At 42.6% G+C, this 24,692-nt stretch overlaps 1 protein-coding gene across 11 annotated transcripts in view; it reads right to left on the minus strand.

The window, feature by feature from the left end:
• The window catches only part of AK4 (adenylate kinase 4), a 67,650-nt gene that overhangs the window by 33,564 nt on the left and 9,394 nt on the right, over positions 1-24,692 (minus strand). Inside the window, exon 3 of one of the 11 annotated variants that reach the window (XM_044383776.3) lies at positions 1,654-1,812. The exons of 8 other annotated variants lie outside the window; for them this stretch is intronic. In XM_044383776.3, the coding sequence (XP_044239711.2) occupies positions 1,654-1,678 (25 nt within the window). In that variant the 5' untranslated portion in view covers positions 1,679-1,812. Of the gene's footprint in view, positions 1-1,653; positions 1,813-5,999; positions 6,046-12,606; positions 12,698-24,692 lie in introns of those variants that run through there. 2 more of the 11 variants (XM_026497905.4, XM_048220269.2) reach the window with 2 other exon arrangements.

Genomic DNA, 24,692 nt, shown 5'->3' on the forward strand with positions numbered 1-24,692 from the left:
TTTGTGTCTGGTTTTCTTCACTTAACATAATGTTTTCTAGGATATTATTCTTCCGTTGTGTGGATAATACCATATTTTGTTGAATGGGCATTTGCACTATTCCCACTTTTTGGCTAATAGGAATAACGCTACCACGAATGTTCACATGCAGGTTTTTGTGCGAACGTATGCTTTCAGCTCTCTTGGTTATACCTGTGTGGTATGTATATTGTACATCTGAAAAAAGCCACTGTCAGACAGTAGGCCTGGAGAAGCTGGCAAGTTTGGTGCTGTCCTACTCTGCAATGGGCAGGCCAGCCCCAGAGCCCTCCTCTTACTCCTATCTGCCAAACTTTAAGATAGATTGAAACAAAAAACATACATCTTCCAAGGTGAGAGACCAAGATGTGAACTGGCTCCAAACATCCCATGAGCAGACCATGAAAGAGTAGGAAACATCTTATTTGGAAAAGAGAAGACTCAGAAGGATGTAATAATTTGACCATATCCTGACACTTGACACATGGAAAAGGCATTACTTTACTCAATCCCCAGGGTTTAAGATTAGGCCTAGTTATGGGAATTACAAATGGATAGAAAAAGTTGCCTAAGAAATGTCTGAATGGAGATTCAGAGACTGCCTAGGAGGGGATATTGTGGAGGGATTCTGAAAACTGGTTGGGGATTAGGCTCCATTGTTTAAGATCCCTTCAGATGAAGATTTATGATACTGGGATACATTTGGACTCAGGAGTCTAATGCAGAACAGTATCCCAACGGTGCCTCTAAGCACCTGCTAGATGATTCCATACGTACTCCCTCGGACACCTCAAACTTATCATGGCCAAAATCATACTTTGCCTTCCCACCATGCTCTTGCCCTGGTGTTTCTTGCCTCAGTCAGTAACATTACTCTCCTCAGATGTCACCTCAGAGCAAGCACCAGTTGTCTTGGTTTTCTTGACTTCTCCCTTCTAACTGAACGGGAAGTTCCCGCCATTACAGTTCTACAGCATCTGTCAGATCCAAGACAAATGATCAAAACACACAAGTGCAACAGTCACTGTCGTGAACAAATGAGTAAACTCTGAGGATGGCTGCAGGGTGAGGTCCCCGTGAGGAGAGAAAGCACAATAATGCCCCAGATGACCATGGTAGTTGACAGGAGAGCACAGCTTATTAAAAATCAGAGCTCAGGGGCGTCTGGGTGGCTCAGTTGGTTAAGTGTCTGACTCTTGGTTTCGGCTCAGGTCATGATCTCACGGCTGTGGGATCAAGCCCTGCATCGATCTCTGTGCTCGGTGCAGAATCTGCTTCAGATTCTCTCTCCCTCTTACTCACTCTCTCAAGTAAATAAATAAAATCTTTAAAAAATAAAATAAAATTGGGGCGCCTGGGTGGTGCAGTCGTTAAGCGTCTGCCTTCAGCTCAGGGCGTGATCCCGGCGTCTGGGATAGAGCCCCACATCAGGCTCCTCCGCTGGGAGCCTGCTTCTTCCTCTCCCACGCCCCCTGCTTGTGTTCCCGCTCTCGCTGGCTGTCTCTCTCTTTCAAATAAATAAATAAATAAAATCTTAAAAATAAATAAATAAATAGATAGATAGATAAATAAATAAATAAATAAAATAAAATAAAACAAAACAAAACAAAACAAAATAAAATAACAAAGGGGCACCTGGGTGGCTCAGTTGGTTAAGCATCTGCCTTCAGCTCAGGTCATGTTCCCAGAGTCCTGGGATCGAGCCCCACGTCAGGCTCCCTGTTCAGGGGAAGGTCTGCTTCTCCTCTTCCCTCTACTTGTACTCTCTCTCTCCGTCAAATAAATACATAAAATCTAAAAATAAATAAATAAATAAATTTTTTAAATTAAAAAATAAAAATAAAAATCAGAGCTCAAAGAATGAAGCAGTGAGTTACACTCCAAAACCAGTTACAAATCTTTACATAGTGAAGAACAGACAACTGGCCAAAGAATCAATAGACAAAGGATCTCACAGCTAAGATCAAAGTAGGTCCTTTGCTTATAGCAATGCTCCACCTGCTACAAAATCAAAAGATTGCTTTTGTGGTCTTTTGCATGTAGGTCTAACAAAAGAATCATTATATTACTTAAACAGTCAATTCTCAATTCTTAGCTTACTTCACTTCTCAGTAGCATCTGAAATGGCTCCTCTGCATAAATATGACAGCTAGAGTGATCCTGTAAACATTTTTTAAAATTATTACTTTATAGTAATCGCTACACCCAATATGGGGCTGGAACTCACAATTCCGAGATCAAGACCTGGATGCCCCACCGACTGAGTCAGCCAGGTACCCCCTCGAGTGCGCCTTTTAAAATGCAAGCCAGCTGCAATCCTCCAGGGGCCTCCCCTCTCAGAGTACAAGCCAAAGTCCTCGCCTTGGTCTGCAAGGCCCTGTGTAATCAGGCCCTCCTTCTCTGACCCCACCTCCTACTTTCCTCTCCATTGCCCACTCTACTCCAGCCACACCAGCCTCCTTGTAGCTTTCAGATGATCACAAGCAGGTGCTCGCTTCGGGGACTTTTCATTTCTTGCTCCCTCTGCCAAGAGCACTCTTTCCCCCCGAATCATCAATCAAGCCCTCACTTCATTCAGATCTCTGATTAAGTATCATCTCAAACAGTCCTGGACCCCATCTAAATAGCACAAGGACAAACACATCATCCTCTAGTCTCTTATCCTACTTCGCACCGTTTTCTAGAACTTCAGATCTTACATATTATATATTGATGTATTTTTTAATTCACTTTCTATCTCCCCCAACCAGAATATTATTAGCTCATTCAGAAAAAAAAATGAAATACTTTGTTCAATGCCATTATCCTCAATACTTAGTAATCTGGCATATGTGAGATACTTCATAACAATTTGTATGAATGAATGAATGAATGAACGAACGAACAAATGAACACTTTGAAGACGATGGATACCCCCCTACACACACACACACACACACACACACACACACACACACACACAATCAATCTTATCTTTCTGTGTATCTATTATGGAACCATGATCCCAAGATCCAATAGGCTCTGCCTTGCCAGGTTATCAACTTTTTCAAGGGAGTTAGGAGACACAGTATGATTCAGTACTACTTGAGATGGCCCTGTCAGGTTTCACAGTTCAGTCTTATTTCATCAAGTTATTTTAAACCATGTACAGAGGTGAACCAGGTCGAGTAGGGGAAATGAGGAGAAGGAAACACCATGAGCCAATGATGTAGAAGCTGCTTGGCATACCTAGAGGAACTGAAACGTACCATGAGAAAGAGAGCTAGACAGGTAGGATAAGGAGTATGGACTTTGAAAGATCTTTTTAGTACATAGTTTTAGGAATGCCATTCCCACAGCCAATACCAGCTACTTCATTTACAGGGCCCAGTGCAAAACGAAAATACGGAGCCTCCCTGTTAAAGCATTTAAAATCTGTAAATGGCAACAGCAGAGCATTAAACTAAGTGCGAGTCCTTATGTCAGTACACAGGTCACATGCCCATGGCGGTGTGACGTTTGGATTGGGTTGGCATGGGGAAAGCAAAGGAGCCTGTGACAATAATCCAAATAGGAGACAAGGGACTGCACTAAAGCAGAAGTGGTGTTCGGAGTCATTCTGCCCCTTGAGAGAGCACCTCTGAGATGGGGAAACTGAAGGAACCCCAGAAAAAAGGGCATTTTTGCTACCTCTATTCTTCCTAGGACCTCCAGAGACCCCTGCCTTACACATGTCTTAAGGTATGTCCTCCTTGTAAAGGTCAAGGAGTTAATTATTTCTGTGGAGTCGTCCAGCACAACAGTTAACGTAACATCCAAGGAGTGACCGGGCAGGACTGTCATGAAGGTTTTCCAAGATCACTGACTCCAGGGTGTTAAGTGACTTCTAGAGGACAGCTAAGCACTTGTTTTATCCAGTTCCTGGATGCGTGAGAGGACATGTACATAAGACCACAATCCTCAATAAAAACCCTAGACCCCAAGCAACGATGAGACTCACTCTCCTTTTCCTTTCTGGGTCTCCCAGACACTCTGCCTGTATCTGCACTCTCTGTATCCTCCATGAACTCTGCTCTCACTTCCTACCAGCTCTCCTTTGATTTCTATCCTGCACAAAGCCAAAGACCTCTTGGCTCTTCCTGCAGGACCCTTCTGGGTCCTCAGACCCAGCCTACCTACATTACCTTGAGTTAACCCACACAGACAAGTTTAAAATAACTCTGTTAATCATGTTATCCAATTTACTAAGAGAAAGATCTAACTGCAAAATACTTTTCCAACTATTTTTGGCAACCTTGCATCTTCTCTGGAGCAGGACAGACAACACTTCATCTAATCTGATACAAAATCAAATTGCTACCTACTGCACCTTTTAATCCCCATCTGAATGAAAACCTGGAAAGGTCAAAAGCCAGAGCAAAACAGACTTAATGGTGTATCTGCATCTGAAGGAAGACCTTGCTATAACAACAAACTGAGATAAAACACTCTCAGAAGACCCTCCCGGTCCAAACACCAGGACCTTCATCTGCCCTTGTCAGTTTGCTTGGAAGAGAAAGTAGTACCATTAAATGCTAATGCTAGCATGCTTGGAAAACACACCCCAAAGAAAGGCTGTGGACACACAGAGCCATACAGAGCTTCTGAATCCTTAGTGTGTACACACACATGCGTGTGCACACGCGCACACACACGAGTAAGTCATAAACCACCAGAAAGTTTTCAAAAATAAACAATACATTTGGAGTGCCAAAAATAGGCCAACAGCTTTGCATTTTTTAAGCTTCATAACAATGAAAAAGAAAATCCATCATGTGTTTATAAGACTGAACAGAACACGAATAATTAAGGCCACATTTGGAAAAACTTTCCTCAAAAGGAAAAGACGAAGTGTTAGATTACAAAATGATATATATTACAAAATTATGTGTATATATGTACAGATATATATTATCATCTTCTACGTTAAATATATTAGAAAAAAACCAATATTCCATCTATTTTACAACAATACAAATTCTGCGCATCTTAACCTGTTTCATTCAATTACTACTAAATATAAATTAAGATAATCTTGGTAACCTTGAGAAATACATACTTTCAATTTCTTTTTTTTTTTTTTTAAGATTTTTATTTCTGTATTGAGAAAGAGAGACAGCACGGGCAGGGCCAGAGGCAGCGGGACAAGCAGACTCTCTGTTGCGTGGGAAGCCTGATGCGGGGCTCACTCCCAGGAGCTGGAGATCAGGACCTGAGCAGAAGGCAGATGCTTAACTGACTGAGCCTCCCGGGTGCCCCTATATTTTCAATTTCTAACTATATCAGATAATATACAAATCGTCAGAATTTAAGGCCAACTGGTAAGTTGTGTATTTAAGATAATACCAAAGCTTAAAAGTTTATGATAATACAGAACTTAAGACTACCTGTTAAGCTGGCCATCTCTCTAAAATTAATGCTTCCAGGATACAGAGAAGTTATTTTTATTGGCCTCATTTCTTTCACATTAAAGTTTACCACTTTCGTATTAATTGACTGACACAGATTATTGTATTCAGGGCAGTAAACACGACAAAACACTGTCAGCTGCTCAATGGGGAGGATGTTAGACTCATATTATGAATTAAGACTGGTTAAAAAGAAATTATCTTTTTTCTAAATAACTAAGAGAGCCAGTTTGGCAAATGACATTTCTTCAGAAAATCCACAAGAACACACGGATATTTAGATTGTATGCGATCCATTCATTAACCCCTTAAATACTCAGTACAGCCAGCTTAAACATTCCGGAAACTGAATGACCTCCAAACGCAAATTCAACATGGGGAAAACAGATCACTATCATGAAAGAGGAGGAAAAATGGCCCACTGTCCACTGAGGGGGTTAACTGGAGAACATGAGGTCTGGTTGGTTTTGCAGTTCACATACTCTCTGAATCCACCATACATTCATTCAGCTGATGCTGATTAAGTGTCTACTACGTGGGAGGCCCCGTACCAACCTGATAGGAGCTTAGAGCCTTGAGCCTGAACACTGGGATTGAGTGCGAACTCTGTCGGGTAGAAAAATTAAACAACAGTTACCACAATTAAGTTATACAGCCTCTTATGTTGCCAGTAAACTTCCATATAAATATATTATGAAACAGAAATAGGTGATTGGTCACAAACTAATGAATCTGTTCAAACACTGAATCTGCCAGCTAATTCACCGCTGACCACTGAAAAGTTATCCCTGAAAATACTAGTCCAGAACTGCAGAAAGCCAACCAGATTCCCCTAGTTCTGGACACTGGAGACAAAAAGATTTGTTTTAACAAAGGCAAGGATTAAAATTGCAAGATAATCAACTTTAGTCCAATAAAATCCACCACCAGCCTGGATGGAAGTTGTATGGGACCAAACCTCCATTACTATTAATACTTTAAGCAAAAACAAACAAGGTTTTTTTATTTCATTTGACTATGTCTTCTCTCTCTTTAGCATATACTTTTTCCAATAACCAACCTCGAAAGTGCCAGCATAAGGACAACTATGTCACATGTTTGGTGGCAAAGACATCCAATCAGTTGTGCAATGAGCCTGCCGGCATCCTATGAGAGACCTCCCATGTTACCCCACGTCCGCCCCAGTCACGCCCCTCACTCAGAACCACAAGCAAGATTCTCTTCCTCGGGAACACACCACCTACCAACCAAAATTATCTGTGCATCTACTACACACCAGGCACCATGTGAGCCACGACAGATACAGACCTAAGAATAACCTCAAGAAGCTTAGGATTAGGAGAGAAGTGGAACAGAGTCATGGACAAGTCTTTTTTATTTAAAAAGTGTGAGCTCTGGTGTGCATGTAAGCAACTGGGAAACAGCCACTCTGTCCTCAGAGGCAGAAAAGTTGACCAGACTGAAAAACCACTCTTCTTGGCTCGATGTGGAAAGGGGAGGACACAGGGCAAAGCACTGCCCCCAGAAGAGAGGGACAGACAGGCAAATACAGGAGTCCCACATTCCCTGAGCAGAGACGCACAAGTGGAAACCACCCCAGGAACCAGGGCCAGGCGGGAAAAGCTGAACTGTCATTACTTCAGGGGACCCAGGCATAGGGGGAGCCCCACAATACTGTGAGATTTACTTCCAGGAGCTCGACCAGGTTCCCACAGTAATAAATACTGGAGAAAAATCCCCTCAAGTGTCCACAGCGGGAGGGGGAAAGGAACCATTCTGCAACAGCCAGAGTGCTCAGTTCTTAGCAATTCCTGATGGATCTGGAGAGGGAAGGAAGAAGTTAAAGGACTCCGTATTTAACTTTGGAAAATAAACAGCTGCAAAGAGAGGGCTCATAATTAGGCCACTGAAATTCTAAAATGTCACTGTGCCTCTGGTATAAATCTCAAACTGATCTTACCTCCCCTTTAAGGCTAGGCTTTGATCAAAAGATAGGATTTAATAATCAGTAGCTTCCTTCTAAGAGCACTTTCCCCCCGTATCCCAAGACCTCATGCCAGCGTTTTCCACCCTGCAGCCAGAGCGGACCAACCTGCACATCTGATCATGGTGCATCCCTTCTCAACAGGCATCAGTGGGGTTCTAGCTACTGCCCATTCAGCGGCTTCTAAGTCCTCCCAAGACCTGGCCCGTGCCCACCTCTGTAGCCTGGTGGCTTTTCTCCCTTCACCCACGTGCTCCACCCCTCTCCATCTCTACTCTCCAGCCCAGGTCTCTCTTCCCTCTTCAACTTCCCAAAAAAAGGTTAGGTACCCCCCCTCATCATACATATATATATATCTCCTGTCCTCCCACTCCGCAGCACTCATCAGGTTTGCATTTCATTTCTCATGCCAGTCTTCCCCACCATACAACAGGGGATCGTGTCTGTCTGGTATACCACTGTCTCTGACGCACTGATTCAAAGCAGACATTCAATATGCACTTGAAGACTGACTCGTCCTTCCGACTCCATTCATCCCCCAGAGGGCCAGGGCTAACTGAATCTCTTAGAACAGAGGAAGCTACTCATGACCGAACAATCAGATCTAGATACAAATACTTAAACTACCTATCCGCACTCGAGATTAAGAATTTACACTGGAATACCTCTTTTCTAGTGAGGACTTACACGTTCAGTTCAGTTGCACAAAGAGGTATCAAAAACAACTACATGGAAGTTATCATAAGTGAAGTTCACTGATCTTGCTATTCTAAGTCCGCCATTCACTCAAAAATACTTACGAGGCAACTATACTCTGGGCCATGTTATAGCACGTTTCCCTACATGTCAGGGAAACAATGGACCATCAGAAGTTTCTCTTGTATGCTTCCGATGGCTTGGCCAGGCATCAGATAGTTGGCAAACTGGCTTACTTCAAAACAAAGTCAAGCTCTAGGAATATACGGTGTCCTATCTTTTACCGGCACAACCAGAAATAAAGTTTAATTTTATGTTTTCTTGCCTAAAGAATCTGCCCATTTTTACAAAAATCTAAGACTCGCAAAATTAAACTTGTATATTCCTCAAAGTACTGCTGAGGGATACACGCATATATGGCAAAATATATATGGTAAAGCAAGAGAATAACAACCTTAAGATGCAGGAGAGCAGTTGGGAATAATGGATAAAGGGCCTATGGGGGGTGTTCTTATCCCTCAGGCTGAGTGGCAGATACACGATAGCTATCCTTTGAAACACATAGACCCTACATACCCTCTTTCTGTTCTGATTGCCTATAAAGTGAGGGCAAACTGGATACAGAAGACAGAGCTGGACAAATGTCCACAAAGCAGCAAATTCCCAAAATGCCTTCTCATTGTTCAAGCTAGAAAATGCGGAGTGAAAGGCCCCTGTAAAAGAGCTTGATTTCCACTGCCCACTTCCAGTATCATCCCGTCTCCAAACCTTCTGTCACTGAGAATGACCACACACACACACACACACACACACACAACACAACACACCCAAAGGCACGGTCAGAAAGGAACTGCAGTTCTGTGACTGCAAACTACAAGTTCTTTATCCCCCCACCCACCCACCCACCCACTCATAAGAACATTTTGGCACTAAAGTTGTTACAAAATGAAGAAAATCTTCATTCTATGAACTGTTTATCGTCGATATCACTTTGATGAATCTTTTGGTAAAACAATAAGCTTTACAAAAAATCATTGTTAACAGATATCAAATTCCTTTAAAGGCAGAAATTATGGAAGAAAGGCATTTTGGCACCTCACTCAAATGACTCATTTCAGAAGTCCGGTATCCACCCTTCAACTGGCCTTGTTCAAAGCCAGGCTTTCTTTTCTTTCACAACAAAAAGACATGGTTTTTAATCACTCTCTGACACTTGTTATTGGTAGCTATGAAGAAACGTCTGAACCTCGTGTAATGGTCAAGAGCTTACACTTCTGAGCCAGACTGCCTAGGTTCAAATCCTGGCACGGCCACTTTCAGGCTCTAAGACCGGTCACATTGTGTGTCCGTGCTCCACGCCCCACGCACCTCACAGTCTGCACGACCAGATGTGGTTGCTACTTCTATCTACATTTCACTCTTCTGGTTAAGTGGGGTTGTTTACAAATCCTCCACACCCGATCAGTAAGCCTTTGAGGCTAGAGACCACCTCATTGTAACAATCAGTAAGTACCGCTTTACTTGAGATGAAAAACTATCCTATCTTTAAACTCTGCATCCTCCTGTCTCCAAGGTCTACAGATTACTAGATGAACTTCCATCTCACTACACCCCCTGCCTTATCTTGTTATGTATTATATTGTACAACAATCCCAGCAACCATAGTCATGACTTCAAGGCATTAAGACTCAGAAAAACCTTCTCAATCACAAAGTGAGAATTACAGGCAGCAATGTTTCCTTTAAATGTTATCTTAATTCTTTGGCACTGAATAACTGCATAAAATAAATTACTAAATTAAGCAAAACACTGTTATCTGATTTAACTGCATAAATGGACATTTCATCCCTTTTGTCAGTGGTTCTCACACCTATTGCTTCAGTCTCTTCAAGCTGGTGAAGAAAGATCCTTACCACAGGCTGCACTTGGATCCCAAGCCTGACCTCTCAACAAGAAAGGATCTGTCCCTACAAGTGAATGTTTGCTCCTCCTAAAGCTATCTGACATTCTTAAACACCCACAAAATGTGTATGAGTCAACTCTTACAGATTTCTGAGATTAAGACTCCAAAATATTCGCTAACAGAAGAGGCAGAAAGTTTGACATGAAAAAAACAACTTATTTTCACACTAACAGGTATGTACATGGAAATCCCCCCAAAGTGAGAGGTTATACTAGGCTACACTTCCAAAAATCTGCTACCTCTTTTTGAGCTGAATCTTCTTCTGGGCGTCTGTGTGACAAAGATAAGTTTTATTTAAAAAGCTTCTTGATAAATCACAAGACATTAAGGATTGTAAACTATTTCTAAAGAAGGTAACAAAAGATAGCTCCATTTTATATAATATAATAGAAAACTTTGAAACTATAAAGTAAGACTTTCATCCTATTTGCACTTTGTTCCTTTGGACCAAGATGACATGTCTCTTCTGAGTGACTTTACATGGAGCACAGATGTTCAAAACCTGCCCTCTGTCATTTAATCTTAGGGTACAATGTCTAGCTCATTGCAAGGACAATTATTATTGGTGTTTTAACCATAACGAATTATAGCTAAAATTATTTGAATCTGTGATCTATATAACAATCATTCCCTAAGTCAAAAGAAGGTTACTAGTAAAAAGATCTTTCTTTTAACCTAGATTTGAACTCAAATTTAGGTAAAGTACAAATGGGCACCTCTCTACCACTAATTGTGAGATTAGAAATGAAAAGATCTCTAATGTGATTTTTTTTACTGAGGTAAAATTGACATATAACATATTAGTTTCAGAAGTACAACATAATAACTTGGTATCTGTAGGTATTACAGAATCATGACCACAATATGTCTAATGAACATCTGTCACCAGACACAGTTACCACCTTGGATACGAAGGTGCGATTTCCTTTACCTGGTTTTGTGGCCCCGTGTGCGGGCAGGAGGACCAGCTTCCCCAGTATGTGTCGAACCACACCAGTGTGCTTCCAATCACCAAGATTCCAGGGGAGCTGAGGAGACGGACCTCTGAGACTAAGGAGCATCTCCCTGCTTTGAGGGGCAGCCCCGGTATGGGCCCTCACACCCACTCCCGATATGAGGAGCGCGATCCCGACCAGACCGCAGGCCTGCACCGTCTCAGTGCTCCGGCACACCTTGCCTGCAAGCCCTCCTGCAGATGAGGGCCAGTGCTCTGTTTGGCCTCTCTGCTCTTCTCTCTCTAACCAGGCGGCTGCATATGTACACTCCCTTAGTCTAATTTTGTACCCTGGGTCCAGGGGGTGTGTTTCTATAATGGCCAAGATTACAAATACGTATGGACAAAAGCCATGACTCTGGGTAGGAGAGGGGCTCGCATTACCGAGAGAGAAGGTGATCCAATATCTAAGTACAAGGGAAATCCAGCAGATTCTTTATCCTTAAGCTTTCTGCCCACACCAGCCGATCAATTATTATTTGACACTCCATACGGATTCAAAGAATGAAACAGTGCAGTAACCTCATTTTAAGAATTTAAATAGATCATGAAAGAAAAAGATATTGGAGTCTTAGAAGCCAAAAAATTTTGGATGTCCTACGTCAGGAGCATTTTTTTGGCCCCGAATGGGAACACATGCATTATAAACATACCATGAACATCTGGCCCAGTACCACATGCTGCCTGATATAAGCAGCAGAGCAGACAAAGCAGACTGGGCTGGAAGCAACAGAAGCTGGGCAATGGAACAAATGGGAAAAGGCAAGTAATCTGAAAGGTTTGCCAAAATCATAAATGAGTTTTAGACCCACAGCGTTTCAGCACCTCGTCAAGCTCACGTTCCGCAGGTGGGCCTCGGGCGCCAGCAAACCAGGCACCCGCAGCCCCGCGGAGCGGGACCGCACTTCAAATCTCAGGAGCCCGCTAGGTTTTCCCTGCCTCCCCTAGGACCTTACCACAACTCCATCACTAGCGCATTCAGAGGACAGGGAGGAATTTCACTTTTAAAGCAACATACAAAGGAATTCCTTCATCTTGCAGAAGGCCCGGGGTGTGGATCTGCCCGTGCCAGGCCCCTTGTCGGGGCCTCTCTGTGCAGATCAGCTAAGGGAAGCTGCCGTTTCCTCCAGCGCCATCTGCTCCAACAGGGTGCGTGGCTATTGCTGCCCGTGAGGGTTCTTCCCTCCTTCCCTCTCCCCCACCCTCCATCCTCCACCTCCCCCCCAACCTCATAGCTTTCTGGCAATGCTCTGGTGGAGAACTACTGCAAAATCCCAAAGATGTGCCATGCTCACCAGCCTCCTAAGGCTGACAGCAGACAGCCCTACCAAGAGAACGGGGAGTGGGGGAACAACTGATGCTAACACTCTATTATGACCGGGCTCCCGGAGGGGTCCTAAGGTCCACTGAGCAGGCAGACTGGCAATCATCCTTTGACACCCAGCAGGACGAATAGCACCGGTAATACCAGAGGGAAGCTGCTACAGAAGACAGCATGCAGGGGCCTCAATAAAAGTAGAATTACCACATAATCCAGCAATGTCGCTTCTGGGTATTCATCCGAAGAAAATGGAAACACTTAAGAAGATATCTGCACCCCCACGTTCATTGCAGCATTATCTACGATAGTCAAAATATGGAAACAATCTAAGAGTCCAGCAATGGATGAAGGGATAAAGAACATATCGTATTAAAATAAAAAAAAATATATGGTGTCTATACACACACACACACACACACACAATGGTCTACACACAATGGAATGTTACTCAGCCATAAAAAAAGAATGAAATCTTGCCATTTACAACAACTTGGATGGAGCTAGTATTATGCTAAGTGAAATAAGTCAGTCAGAGAAAAACAAACACCGTATGATTTCACTCATATATGGAATTTAAAAAACAAACAAGCAAAAGGGAAAAAAGAGCGACAACCCGAGAAACAGACTCTTCACTACAGAGAACAAACTGATGGTTGCCAGAGGGGAGGCAGGCAGAGGATGCGAGAAATAGGTGACGGGGATTAAGGAGTGCACGTGTATGGAAGTGCTGAATCACTATATTGTACACCTGAAACCACTGTATGTTAGCTAACTGGAATTTGAATAAAACCAATGACTGACTGAATAAATACAGTGTAACAGGAAAATAATACCAGAAGCATCAGTCGTTAAACACCTATGAAGTGCCGGAACAGTGGCTGCCGAACTGCTGTCAGGATCACTGTTTTGTTTTCTTGAAACTAAAAAAGTACTTTGTGCACAAAAGTGTTCTGTACACAAAAAAGGAGAATATTGTAAATTTTCGGATGGGTGTCATTTTATGTATTTGTATGTATATACTCAAATGCAAGCTTAAATGAATTCCTACTGTTAAAAAAAATAATCAAGACAAGTTAGGTTATACAAACAAACTTTATTTAACACTACGCGAAGTGGACAGTCTCCTTTCAGAGATCCACAAAATGAGGCAGAAGGTAGGAAGGTTTTATAGAATAAAGGACAAAGGACAAGAAAACATGGAAAATATCTGAGTGGGTGGGGCCACAGAGTCAACCTTCTTTCCGGTGAGAAGGCCCAGAGCTGCTGGCCTGGCCTTTCTGGGGACTGGCTTACTGGATACACTGCTTTTCCGGTCACATGGAGCATCAAAGGGGCACAAAAGTTGTCTAAGTTTCAGTTTGCTGACATAGCACACTGGGCAAGAACGGTTCCATCTTGGGCCTCAAAACTTACGTCAACACTATTATGGGGCACATTTTTTTTTTTTTAAGATTTTATTTGACAGAGAGAGTGCACAAGCAGGGGGGAGAGGCAGGGAGAGGGAGAGGGAGAAGCAGGCACCCCGCTGAGCAGAGAGCCCGAACAGGATTCCATCCCAATCATGACCTGAGCCAAAGGCAGATGCTTAACTGACTGAGCCACCCAGGCCCCTAAGTGGCACATTTTTAAAAAATTAAATATTGGACCAACCCTTATTCTAATCCCATATATGCATTATCTCGTTTAATTCTTAAAATACGCGGAGGCGGTACAAGTATTATTCTTGCTTTGCAGCTGAAGAAATGGAGCTACAAAGTAACTGAGCCACTTGCGGGCTGGCTTCCCAGGAAGTGGGATCAGAGCCCACACTCAACCCAGGTCCAATAAATGCACAGCTTCCCATGCCCGCCTCCAAAGCCTACTTCCACTTCCTCAAGCAACTGGTCTATTCCAATCCCTCCCACCCTAGAATCCTCTGTTCAACCATCTACCCTCCCCTTCTGAAGGAGAACACCTCAAGAACAGGTCTTATTCAGCTGAATGACTTCAACTAAGCCTCAGGGAGCAAAGGATTCCTTCAACAGTTTTAAGTTGAATAAATACATAAAGATGGGATTTTTTTTTTAAAAAGGAGGAAAAAAAAAGCAAAATAAAATGTAGCAAGAAAAAATAATAAACCCTGACTCTTGGGGGCCTGACCCAGGCAAAGGGAAACTAAAGTCCTGGTAACACTACTCGCCTTCTTAGAGCTACTACAGGAGGAGTAAGAAACGTTATCTAAAACTTAAATCAGATTTTTAAAAACATAACACTAAAGTTTTAAAGCATGCTTTGTTCCAGGTTCTCTGTTCAGGGAAAACAATTTAATGAGTTTTTAGCTCAACAAAGGTGGGACTAGGATTGATTTTGGGAGTTGATGAAGAGGTACACTGTTCTGGGTAAGAAAGAAACAGGTACTGGAGGACTGAAAGCTGGGAGATAGATAGATAGGTAGATAGATAGGTAGATAGGTAGATAGATAGATAGATAGAGACAGAGCAAATTCTCCCGAAAGGAAAAGAGCAAGAAAGTAACAAATTAACTGTAAACTAGGGGATGGGCAGGCAGAGCAGAGGGTGTGCGAAGCATGGCTGACGGGTTTCAGGACGGTGGCGTCTAACACGCCTTGCCTGTCAACATGTTGCTTGTGCCCAACTCCAATCATCATGCCCAAAACTTCAACACAACCACCTCATATTAGGGGTCCTTTGGGAGAGGAAAATACAGGTAGTGCCCAACAGGGGACGAAGGAATGCAGAAAAGGGCGGCCCTTCCAAGACTGAAAAGCAGACATGTAGGCCCCTAGAGAAGCATGAAACCTAAGAGATAATTAGGGAATGCAGGGCACTGTAAATGGTGGAGTACAGCTGTGTGCCCACCAAGTAGGTGGTGAGGGCCCAGGTCTTTCCCATTCAATGGATAATGCTGGAGGACCAGCCAAGCGCCACAGACTACTCCCCGATGTTACTGATCACCCCCACAGTGAGAGAACGCCTGGCCCATGTGCACAGTCACTCTCAAGCCGCACATCATGACTCAACACCAACAACCAAGATTTGTGGTTGACAAATCACTTTAAAACTCAGGGCAAGCTGGCCCAGAAGCAGAAAAGAAACAGTGAGGAGGAAGAGAAGAAAGCATTGCATTTCATCTGGCCCTAACTAATCCCAATATGAGCTGCTAATGAGACACAGAACCTGAAGGGACCTCATGAAAAAATCTGCTCATTTTCCTGCTTCTCTTCTTGCTAGGCCCTGCACCCGCTCCCCACACATGGCTTATGGTACTGATAATGTATGTCCTCTTTGTAAAGGTCAAGAAGTTAATGATTTCTTTGGAATCTTCCAGCACAACAGATAACATCGAAGGGGCTGTCATGAAGGTTCTCTAAGACCACTGACTCCAGACACTTTGACACCAAGACCCCTAGCTCCAGGGCATAAGTGACTTATGGAGACCAGTTCCTGCATGCCTGAGAGGGCACCTACCCCAGATCTCTGTCCTCAATAAAACCCCCAGCCTACCAAAGATAAGACCGACTCTCCTTTCCGAGTCTCCCAGACGCTCTGTCTGTATCTGCCCTCTCTATCTTCGATAAACTCTGTTCTCACTTCCTCTTGGCTCTTTTAGATTTCCATCCTGCGCAAAGCCAAGGACCCTCAGACCCTGCCAGCCTGCATCAGTCAATTACCCAACAGGAAACATTAAACTCTGCCCGTTCAACCAAGGATCACTGTCAGCATAGGATGACTGACTCCCACGGTTGCCTCTATTCCAAGTTTAAGTTCCTAGACATCGGAGGACGTTCGCCTCATAAATCAAACGGCCACCAATGTACTGGCCGCTCAGTTTCAACCCCTAAGTTTACTGTCAAGTCTCTACAGCTTCTTCTGCTACACAACGGCATTCAGAGCAGCATATGCAGGAAACTGAATGCTCCACCAGACACACTAATTTTAGAACTCACTTTAAAACTTTCCCACTTTCTCCACCTGCCAAATGAAAGGAGGACAACAAAGCAGCTGCCACAGCTGTTCTCTGAAAATTGGTACAAAGGTGACATACATTCTTTTGAGACAAGGATTTTCCTAGTCTTTTTTTTTTTTTTTTTTTTTTTTAACTCACGCGGCAGAGTGTCTTCGCCGCAGCAAGGTCCGGCAGCAGCCAACAAAATAGTGATGTTTTAAACTCATTCCACTTCTCAAGTATATCATTGGTTTCTACTTCTTTGCAATCTCAAAACAAAGTGATAAAATCTTCAGGCAAATTTAAACCTGAGCAAAGCCAATTTAAACCTAATCAAAGCTACAGTGATTATTAGCTTATCTAGCTCCACATATTTTATGCAAAATATCAACAAGATCCAGTTTATGTGACCTGTTAAGAGCAACTAATTCTTTGTGTAGAAAGCAACACTGGATGAATCTGTATCAAAAAGAAAAAAGGCAAAAGGATGGAAGGAAGGAAGGAAGGAAGGAAGGAAGGCAGGAAGCAGAAAAGCAAGCAAGCAGGCAGGCACTTTAATAGGGATCATGTCCTAACAGCTGCCTTGCCTTGTGTAACACTTCAACTGTCAAGAACAAAGCTTTAAAAATTGATCCTGCAACTTTTTTTTTTTTTTTTTTTTTTTTTTTTTGCCTTTCACTGGCCAGTAACTATGAAACAGATTTCCAAAACATGTTTATAATCAGGTCTCTCTAACCAAAGGCAAATTAGAGCAGAACCAGAATTACAGAAAGATTCTATCACCTTAATCTAACTTCTAGAAACACCACTTCCCACCCCACAATGGGTTCCTGGCTTCTGCCACTTAGAACATCTCACGCCACCTAACAGTAGTTCCAGCTACGGCTCAGCCAACCATCTGTGGCTGTCTTTCACAATCCTGGCCATTAAGGAAATGCAATGTTTCAGTGCTGTTTGGCTTGGCTAGATTCCTCTAGACATAAGCTAAGTGCACGCATTTTTTATTCTCCAGGTTTTGAGCTCCAGCAGTGTTTGTAACATGACATTCAAAACCTAAAACTGACCTTGACTAGGAGATTTGGACTGGCATTCTGAAACAACCTCACAGAATATCTGGGGGGGGGGGGGTCCTTCCATAAGGCTCTTAAATGCATTTCCTCTACAAAACTACCGCCACTGCAATCAACACTAACAACAAACACCACACACTGGCCTGCAACTAGGATCAGACGGGTGAGGCACTAACCTTCGGGAAAACCACTGAGGAGGGCAAAAAAAACCAAACTCCAGTAATGAATATAACTAATTTTTAGTGCCATATTTTAAAGTATCAAAATTAGTGCAAAAAAATCCACAATGAAAATCAATCCAACTCATTTATACAACTCACACTCACCCATTTCGATCCTGCCTCAATCAGGTCTGGTCTTTATTTAAAAATTTTGTATTTTGTTCCTTTTACTGAATTAAACTACCACTTCTCTTACTTACTGAGATTTTGGGCAGCCCCTTAAATTTTTCACTCAAGCACAGTGCTTCACTCACCTCCCCATAGCCTCAGCCCTGCCAACACGTATTAACTCAATATTCACGAGGAAATCCTGTGAGGCAGCCCCACCATTACTCTCATTTATAAATGAGTAAACACAAAAAGTTAGCTACTTTGCCCAAGACTGTGGAGCAAGGGTCGCCGAGCCAGATTCCAACCCAGGCAGCTCGGCAGCTCAGAGCCCACACTCTTAAAGACAAACGCCACCTCTCAGGGTTTTGCATCAACAAAGGCATCTGGCATAAAATCATACAGTCCTGGATTTTAGGAAATAAATAATATGTGAAAATTATTCAAATAAACTGTAATTAATGACAACCTGGGCAAACTTAGTCATGATTTGTTCATCACATTGCTCAATGTCCTACAATATTTAGGCTAACTGGTCATTCCACCAAGCTCCCAGAATGTTTCTAATTTGTCCCTCATACTTGAAGCCATCCTAATCCTCTGAATGAACCAAGGGGGAGACGGAAGAAAGGACCCTTCAAAGGACAGGACTACAGATTTGAGGAGCTTAGAGGAGCTGGTGTCTGTGCTTAGGTTTGGAGATAGCCTCACATACTGTGGGCTCTACGAGGCTAACTGAGGCTCAGCGCACATCGTAGGACGATGTTCAGTAATACCCCCAAATAATGTGTTCATTTAGTAAGAGAGTAGAATTTAGAAGTAAAGCCATGACAGCTACAATGGTCCTACCATATCTGGCTAGTTGTTAGTGATGGTGGCCATCACAGTTTAAGAGGGTCACAGTGAAACCAGGCTGAAAAGAATCCAGAAAAGTTATTGGAATGATTGAGGGAACGAGGGCTACTCTTCTGGGGGTGGTGAAAAAGACAACTTAAATCAGGGAAGTGGCGCCTAGCAACTATTTTCAATTATCTGCAGAGTTGGTGGACTGAATGTGTGACATCAAAGGGCTGAAGTTGGACAAGTGGACAACAGTTTATGGATGACAGTTTCAAGGACTGGCTTTCATCTCAGTATAAAGACAACAATCTTCCAACAATTAGACCTGTCCAGCAGTGAAAAAGCCTGCCTCCAGAGGGGGAGAGTTGGCTGTCAGCTGCTACCGAAGGGACCCAGCACAGAATGGCCACTTGGACAGAAGGACTCAAATCCCTTCCAATTCTAAAACATTAAGAAATGGAACAAATAATTAAACTTAACACATTGTTATGCATCGTGTTTAGTTCCTAAAACCCTAGAAAACTAAAACAAAACTCTGAGCTCAAGAGGAAGGAGGTCTTGCACTTTCATTGTATTCCAAGCTAGATTGATTTTTTTTTTTAAACTAAGCCACCGAAATAATGCAAGTTAAAAAATCAGTCTCCCTCATGGAAAAACTAAATTGTGCCCTGAGACAGTATCTATAGTTACCATTTAAGAAAATTAGGAAGCTGTACTCACACATGCAATCAGTTTTTATAGTTCTCCCACAAACTACATTGGCTATTCTTACCAAGACCTACAAAAGTCCTGCAGAAGAAACAATACAGAAGCCGTTAAGAATTTAGGAAAACAAGGCAAACCAAAAGTTGAATAAGATATATCAGCAACCCAGAACATTAAAAGACCTTGAGAAAAATCTATCCAATCAGACAAACAGGTAAAGGTAGAGAAATGCTCATCTTAATGATGACATAATTTTTAAAAAGCAACTTTGGGTCCACAAAGTCTCCCAAAAGAGGTACACACATAACTTTAGGATAAGTATTTCTGTCTGGACAAGAATGGAAACATGACAAATTAAAAATAAATAAATAAATAAATAAATAAATAAATAAATAAATAAATAAGACGACACAAGTAATAGTTTAAAAACAGTGAGTGCTTGTAGCTTCTGCTGTGTGGTTAAGTGGTGGGTACGTGCAGGCACACATAGTACACACACACACACACACACACACACACACACACACACACCCTGCATGTTGCCTAAATCCCACTGGATTATGCCAAGGATTCCATTCAAAGCACCATATTTACTGAGGAAGATTTTCAACGAAATTAAAGTATTAGGACTCCAATGAAGAAGGAAACAAACCACAGAGAGAACCTTCCTACTTGCCAGGAAGTATAAAATTATATGTATGTATGTATATGTATATGTATGCATATGTATAAAATTATACAGATGAACCCATCTGATCCTCCCAAGAGCCCTGTGAAGTGGGGGTTCTTACAAAGGAGGAAATCAAGTTAATTAACTTCCCCCAAAGTTTACCAAGCCAGTAAGAGGCTGAGCCAGAGGTATGACTGACCAAAGCCCAACCTTATTTCCTCTACGCCTCACAGCCAACTGCCTGTGCCCATTACTTGCTATGCCAAAAGCCACTAGAGAACTTCCACCTGGAATTTCCTGCAGGTATGCTCCACTTGCCATCATCCCCAACCCTGGACTGCCCCCCTTCATTAAATGGGACCACTTTTCCCCACCATCACTGAAACTCAACCCTTCCAAGGGCTGCATTTGGCTTTGCCCTTCCCACCATTCCCACGTACAGTCAATCCTATTGGGTGCTACTGTCACTACCTCAGCTTCTCCCAAATCCCCTTGTTTCCATTACTTTTACCCTATACCTGATCTAAACTGCTGTGACACCATCTTAGGTATGCTCCACTTTCTCTCCACTACAGTTCACACCATACTTCACTAAGAAAAACAATTGTGCCACTAAAGGAGTTTGAGGAAGGCAATGACTCCCCACCACCTTCCTATTTGTTTATAAACTCAATCTGGAATAATATGTAACCCCAAAGGACAATCCTAATTCCCACGCCTATATAATTCTTCCACCTCTAGGTTTCAGTTGAAATACCCTTAATTTTAATCACGTCCTCTCAGATAGGATCCCTCCAAGAATAACACCCTGCTCCCACTTTTCTACTTGCCAGTACCTTCCCCATCCTTCAAGGCTCAGTTCTAATGCCATCTCTCCCTCAGTTTTCACGAACTTGCTTGTCCAGAAGTATATCAAACAACTATTAAGCACTAACTGTATGTTAGACATTGGAGATACAAAAAGAACTCAGTAAGTTTATGCAAGTAACCTCAGTGTTCCTATTTTTTAAAAATTCACTTTTTTTAAAAGATATTATTTATTTATTTGTCACAGAGAGAGAGCATAAGCAGGGGGAACAGCAGGCAGAGGGAGAAGCAGGCTCCCAACTGAGCAAGGAGCCCGATGGGGGACTCCATCCCAGGATCCTGGCATCATGGCCTGAGCCAAAGGCAGACGCTTAACCAGGTATCCCTTCATTCTTTTTTTAAATAGCACTCAGTATAATCTGCCTTATACAACAATTAATTGGGTGTATGTTTTACCTTATCAATTCCTTAAAGGTTTGAGACCACTTTTCATTCCTATTAACAAACAGGATGCTACTGGAATACACTGATTTAACAAGTAGTTAACTGATGTTAAAAGTCTAACTGTTCTCCCTACTTTCTCTCTAGAACCTTCCAATCCAGTTTCCAGCTAGCCTGAGTGATCTATTTAAATGTGAATCAGATTATCAGTCCCATATTTTACAAACAAGGGCTTTATCTGGGATTAGGCAATGACACCAAAACCCCAAGCAACAAAGGAAAACAAAAACAAAAACGGATAAACTCAACTTCATCAGATTTAAAAACTTGTGTGTTTCTAAGGACAACATCAAGAAAGGTAAAAAGACAACCCAGAGAATGGAAGAAAATATCTGCAAATCATATATCTAATTAAAGGACCTGTATCCAGAATATATAAAGAACTCAACACTGAAGGAACAAATGAGCCTATCTGCAAATGGGCAAAAGATCTGAAGAGGCCGTCTCCAAAGAAGAAATACAAATGGCCAACAGCACATGAGACGAAGTTCAGTATCATTAGTCCTTAGGGAAATGTAAATCAAAATCACAATAAGATACCACTTCACACCCACTGGGGTGGTGAAAGTCAAAAAGACATACATTAACAAGTGTTGGCAAGACTGTAGGAACCCTCATTCATTGTTGGTGGGAATACAACATGGTTGAGCGGCTTTGGAAAACAGGGGCAGTTCCTCAAGATGTTAAACACGGTGTTACCATACGATTCAGCAACTCCACTCCTAGGTATATATACTCGAGAGAGATGACAACACGTATGCACACAAAACCCTGTTTACTAATGTTCGGAGCAGTTAACAACCCAAGTGTCCATCAACTAACGAATGAAGAAACAAAACGCGGCATATCCATGTAACAGGATACTACCTGGTGATAGAAAGGAATGAAGTACTGATACGTAACTACACCACTGAACACAGCTGAACCCTGAAAACACGTTTAGTGAAAGAAGCCAGACACAAAGTCACCGCTTGTATGAGTCCATTTACATGAAATACCCAGAGTAGGCGAATTCATACAAAGAGAAAGCACGTTAGTGATTACCAGGGGCTGGAGGGAGAGGGAAATGGGGAACGACTACTAATGGGTGTGGGGTTTCTTCCTGGGGTAATGAAAATGTTCTCCAACTAGACAGTGGTGATGTGATGGTTGCTAAAAACCAATGGTTTATACGCTTTATAGGGACGAATATTCCCGTACACAAGTTATCTCAGTAGAGCCGTTACACATCAACACTAGTAACAATAACCAAACCCCAGTCACTTCTCATCCAGTTGCCCCGGAAGCCCAAGCTCCTGATCGTGCCTCAAGGCCCTATGCCAACCCTCTCAGCCTCCCTTCCACCATCTCCTCCCTCACGGTGCTCCAGAAACACCTGTCTCCTCTCCTCCATGAGGTCTCTCCACATGCCCCCGAATCTTCACACACCTGGCTCCTACCCGTTCTCAGGGCTCGGCTTAAACACCATCTCCTCAGAGGGGCCTTCTCCAACCTCACAGGCTAACGTGGTCTTCCCAGTCACTCTCCATCACTGTACTATCATATTTTTTTGGTAGTACTTAGACAGGATGTAATGCATAACATACACAAGGTTATCTTGATTATTTTCCCCTTGTTTATAGCACATCCCCCCTCCCGCCTTAATGGGCTATCAAAACATTGGTTGAGCTGAACTGACATGAAGAGTTTACTCTTTAGGTGCTGAGCGACTATAACTGATGTTACAAAACAGATCACCTGACAGGGAGGTGATAATGAATGCCGTGTTAGAGATACAGGTGGGTATAAGAGAAATTCCAGGGAAGAAAACGGTGTGTAGCAGCAAGAGCTGTGGAAAATCTTCATGGAAACGATGAGATTGAAAACTGAAAGATTAACAGAGTGTGAAGGGAATTCCAGGAGAAAGGCACACCTGAACAATGATGCCCTCCCCACCTTGTCCATGACCTCAACACTTCACCCACACACACATCCCACCATGACTCATGGCAACATCATGTGAAACCTAGAACTTGAACCCGAGTCAGTAAGAGCCTCAGGGGTACTTCTGCCTGCCTCCTCATAGCTAATGCAGGCATAGAAACATTGGCCAAATGACTAAGGAAATAGCAGGTTCAGGTATTATTCCAGAAGTCTTAACAATTACAAGGAAAGGCAATTTCTACCTCCTCACAACTGCGTCAAGTTGCTATTTTAGACCTTTTGGAGTTCTTTTTGGGGGAGGGAGGAAGTCAGTGTTTCCTTATTTAGATTTTAAATAAAAATGTTTTAGGAACGGAACAACAAACCACATACCTCTAGCCTACCCTTAAAGAACCTTCTGAATCTCAGTGTGTTGCGGGCAGCTGAGCCGCAATCCGCTGTCCCAGTGTGCTGTTTATAAGGCAGGAAGGGGTTGTTTCACTAGGTACTGGAGTACCCGCAGAACCTAATGGGAAGTTTAACCCTACCTATGGAGTCCCAAGTTTGAATACTACTTCTCTATTTAACTAGCTATTCGACCTATGGCAAGTATCACCACCTCTCTGAAGCCATCTTCATTTGTTAAATGATGGAGTAACAACCTCTCTGTTGATCTGTGCATGAACTAGAGGACAATATACACACATTAGCCAGTGCGGGGCCTAGCGCATGCCTGACCCTCTGCAAACGTTAGCTACGATGACCAAGTCACAAGAATTACAAAGTGCCAAAGTCACAGGTTGCTGGTCAATAAGAAAGTGCTGAGGAACAGAAAATAACTGATTCCTTGCACTTTGGGAATTTGATGAGCAGGTGTGACTTTGCATTATTTCAATACTATCAGCCTCTCTGGCTAAATAGGGGATGCTTGCTGCCAGGCCTGTCGTTTAACTAGTACAAGAACTCCTGGAACTTGGACATAAGACTGTTAAAATATAACATCAGCCACCTAACTGCACTTCGTGAAACTGTAAGATGAGACCTTTTGTACCAGGTCTTAAAGGCCAACTTGAGAACTAAACACTAAAGTTGGGGGGGGGGGGGCAGAGAGTAATTCAAAGCCTCTACTACCTGCTCAGGCTTTAAAAAACAATCTAGTTTGCTGAAAGACAATACATGCTCGAGCCACCTGACCCATTGTAAAAGAATGCTAAGAAAAACAATTTCCAAGTCCTTAAATCTTCTTATACATGGATTACACAGAGTGTTAAAGCACACACTAGCCTAATGTAACACTGTCCAATAATTTACTTGGTAGATTTTAAGGGAACTAGGCAATTCGGTATGTCCTAATAATGGGCAGATTTGTAGCTAATAGTGGGGTACCCAATTTACTAGTTTCATGATCAGGTGCCATCACTTGAGCTCTAGGAAGTTTGAACCAGAAGTTTAAAAGCGTCATAAGCCATGACGTGGCTATACGCATGTCTATCTTAAAGGTAAGCCCAAGTAATAAAAGCT

Source organism: Ursus arctos, unplaced genomic scaffold (assembly GCF_023065955.2).
Source record: "Ursus arctos isolate Adak ecotype North America unplaced genomic scaffold, UrsArc2.0 scaffold_12, whole genome shotgun sequence".
NCBI lineage: Eukaryota > Metazoa > Chordata > Mammalia > Carnivora > Ursidae > Ursus > Ursus arctos.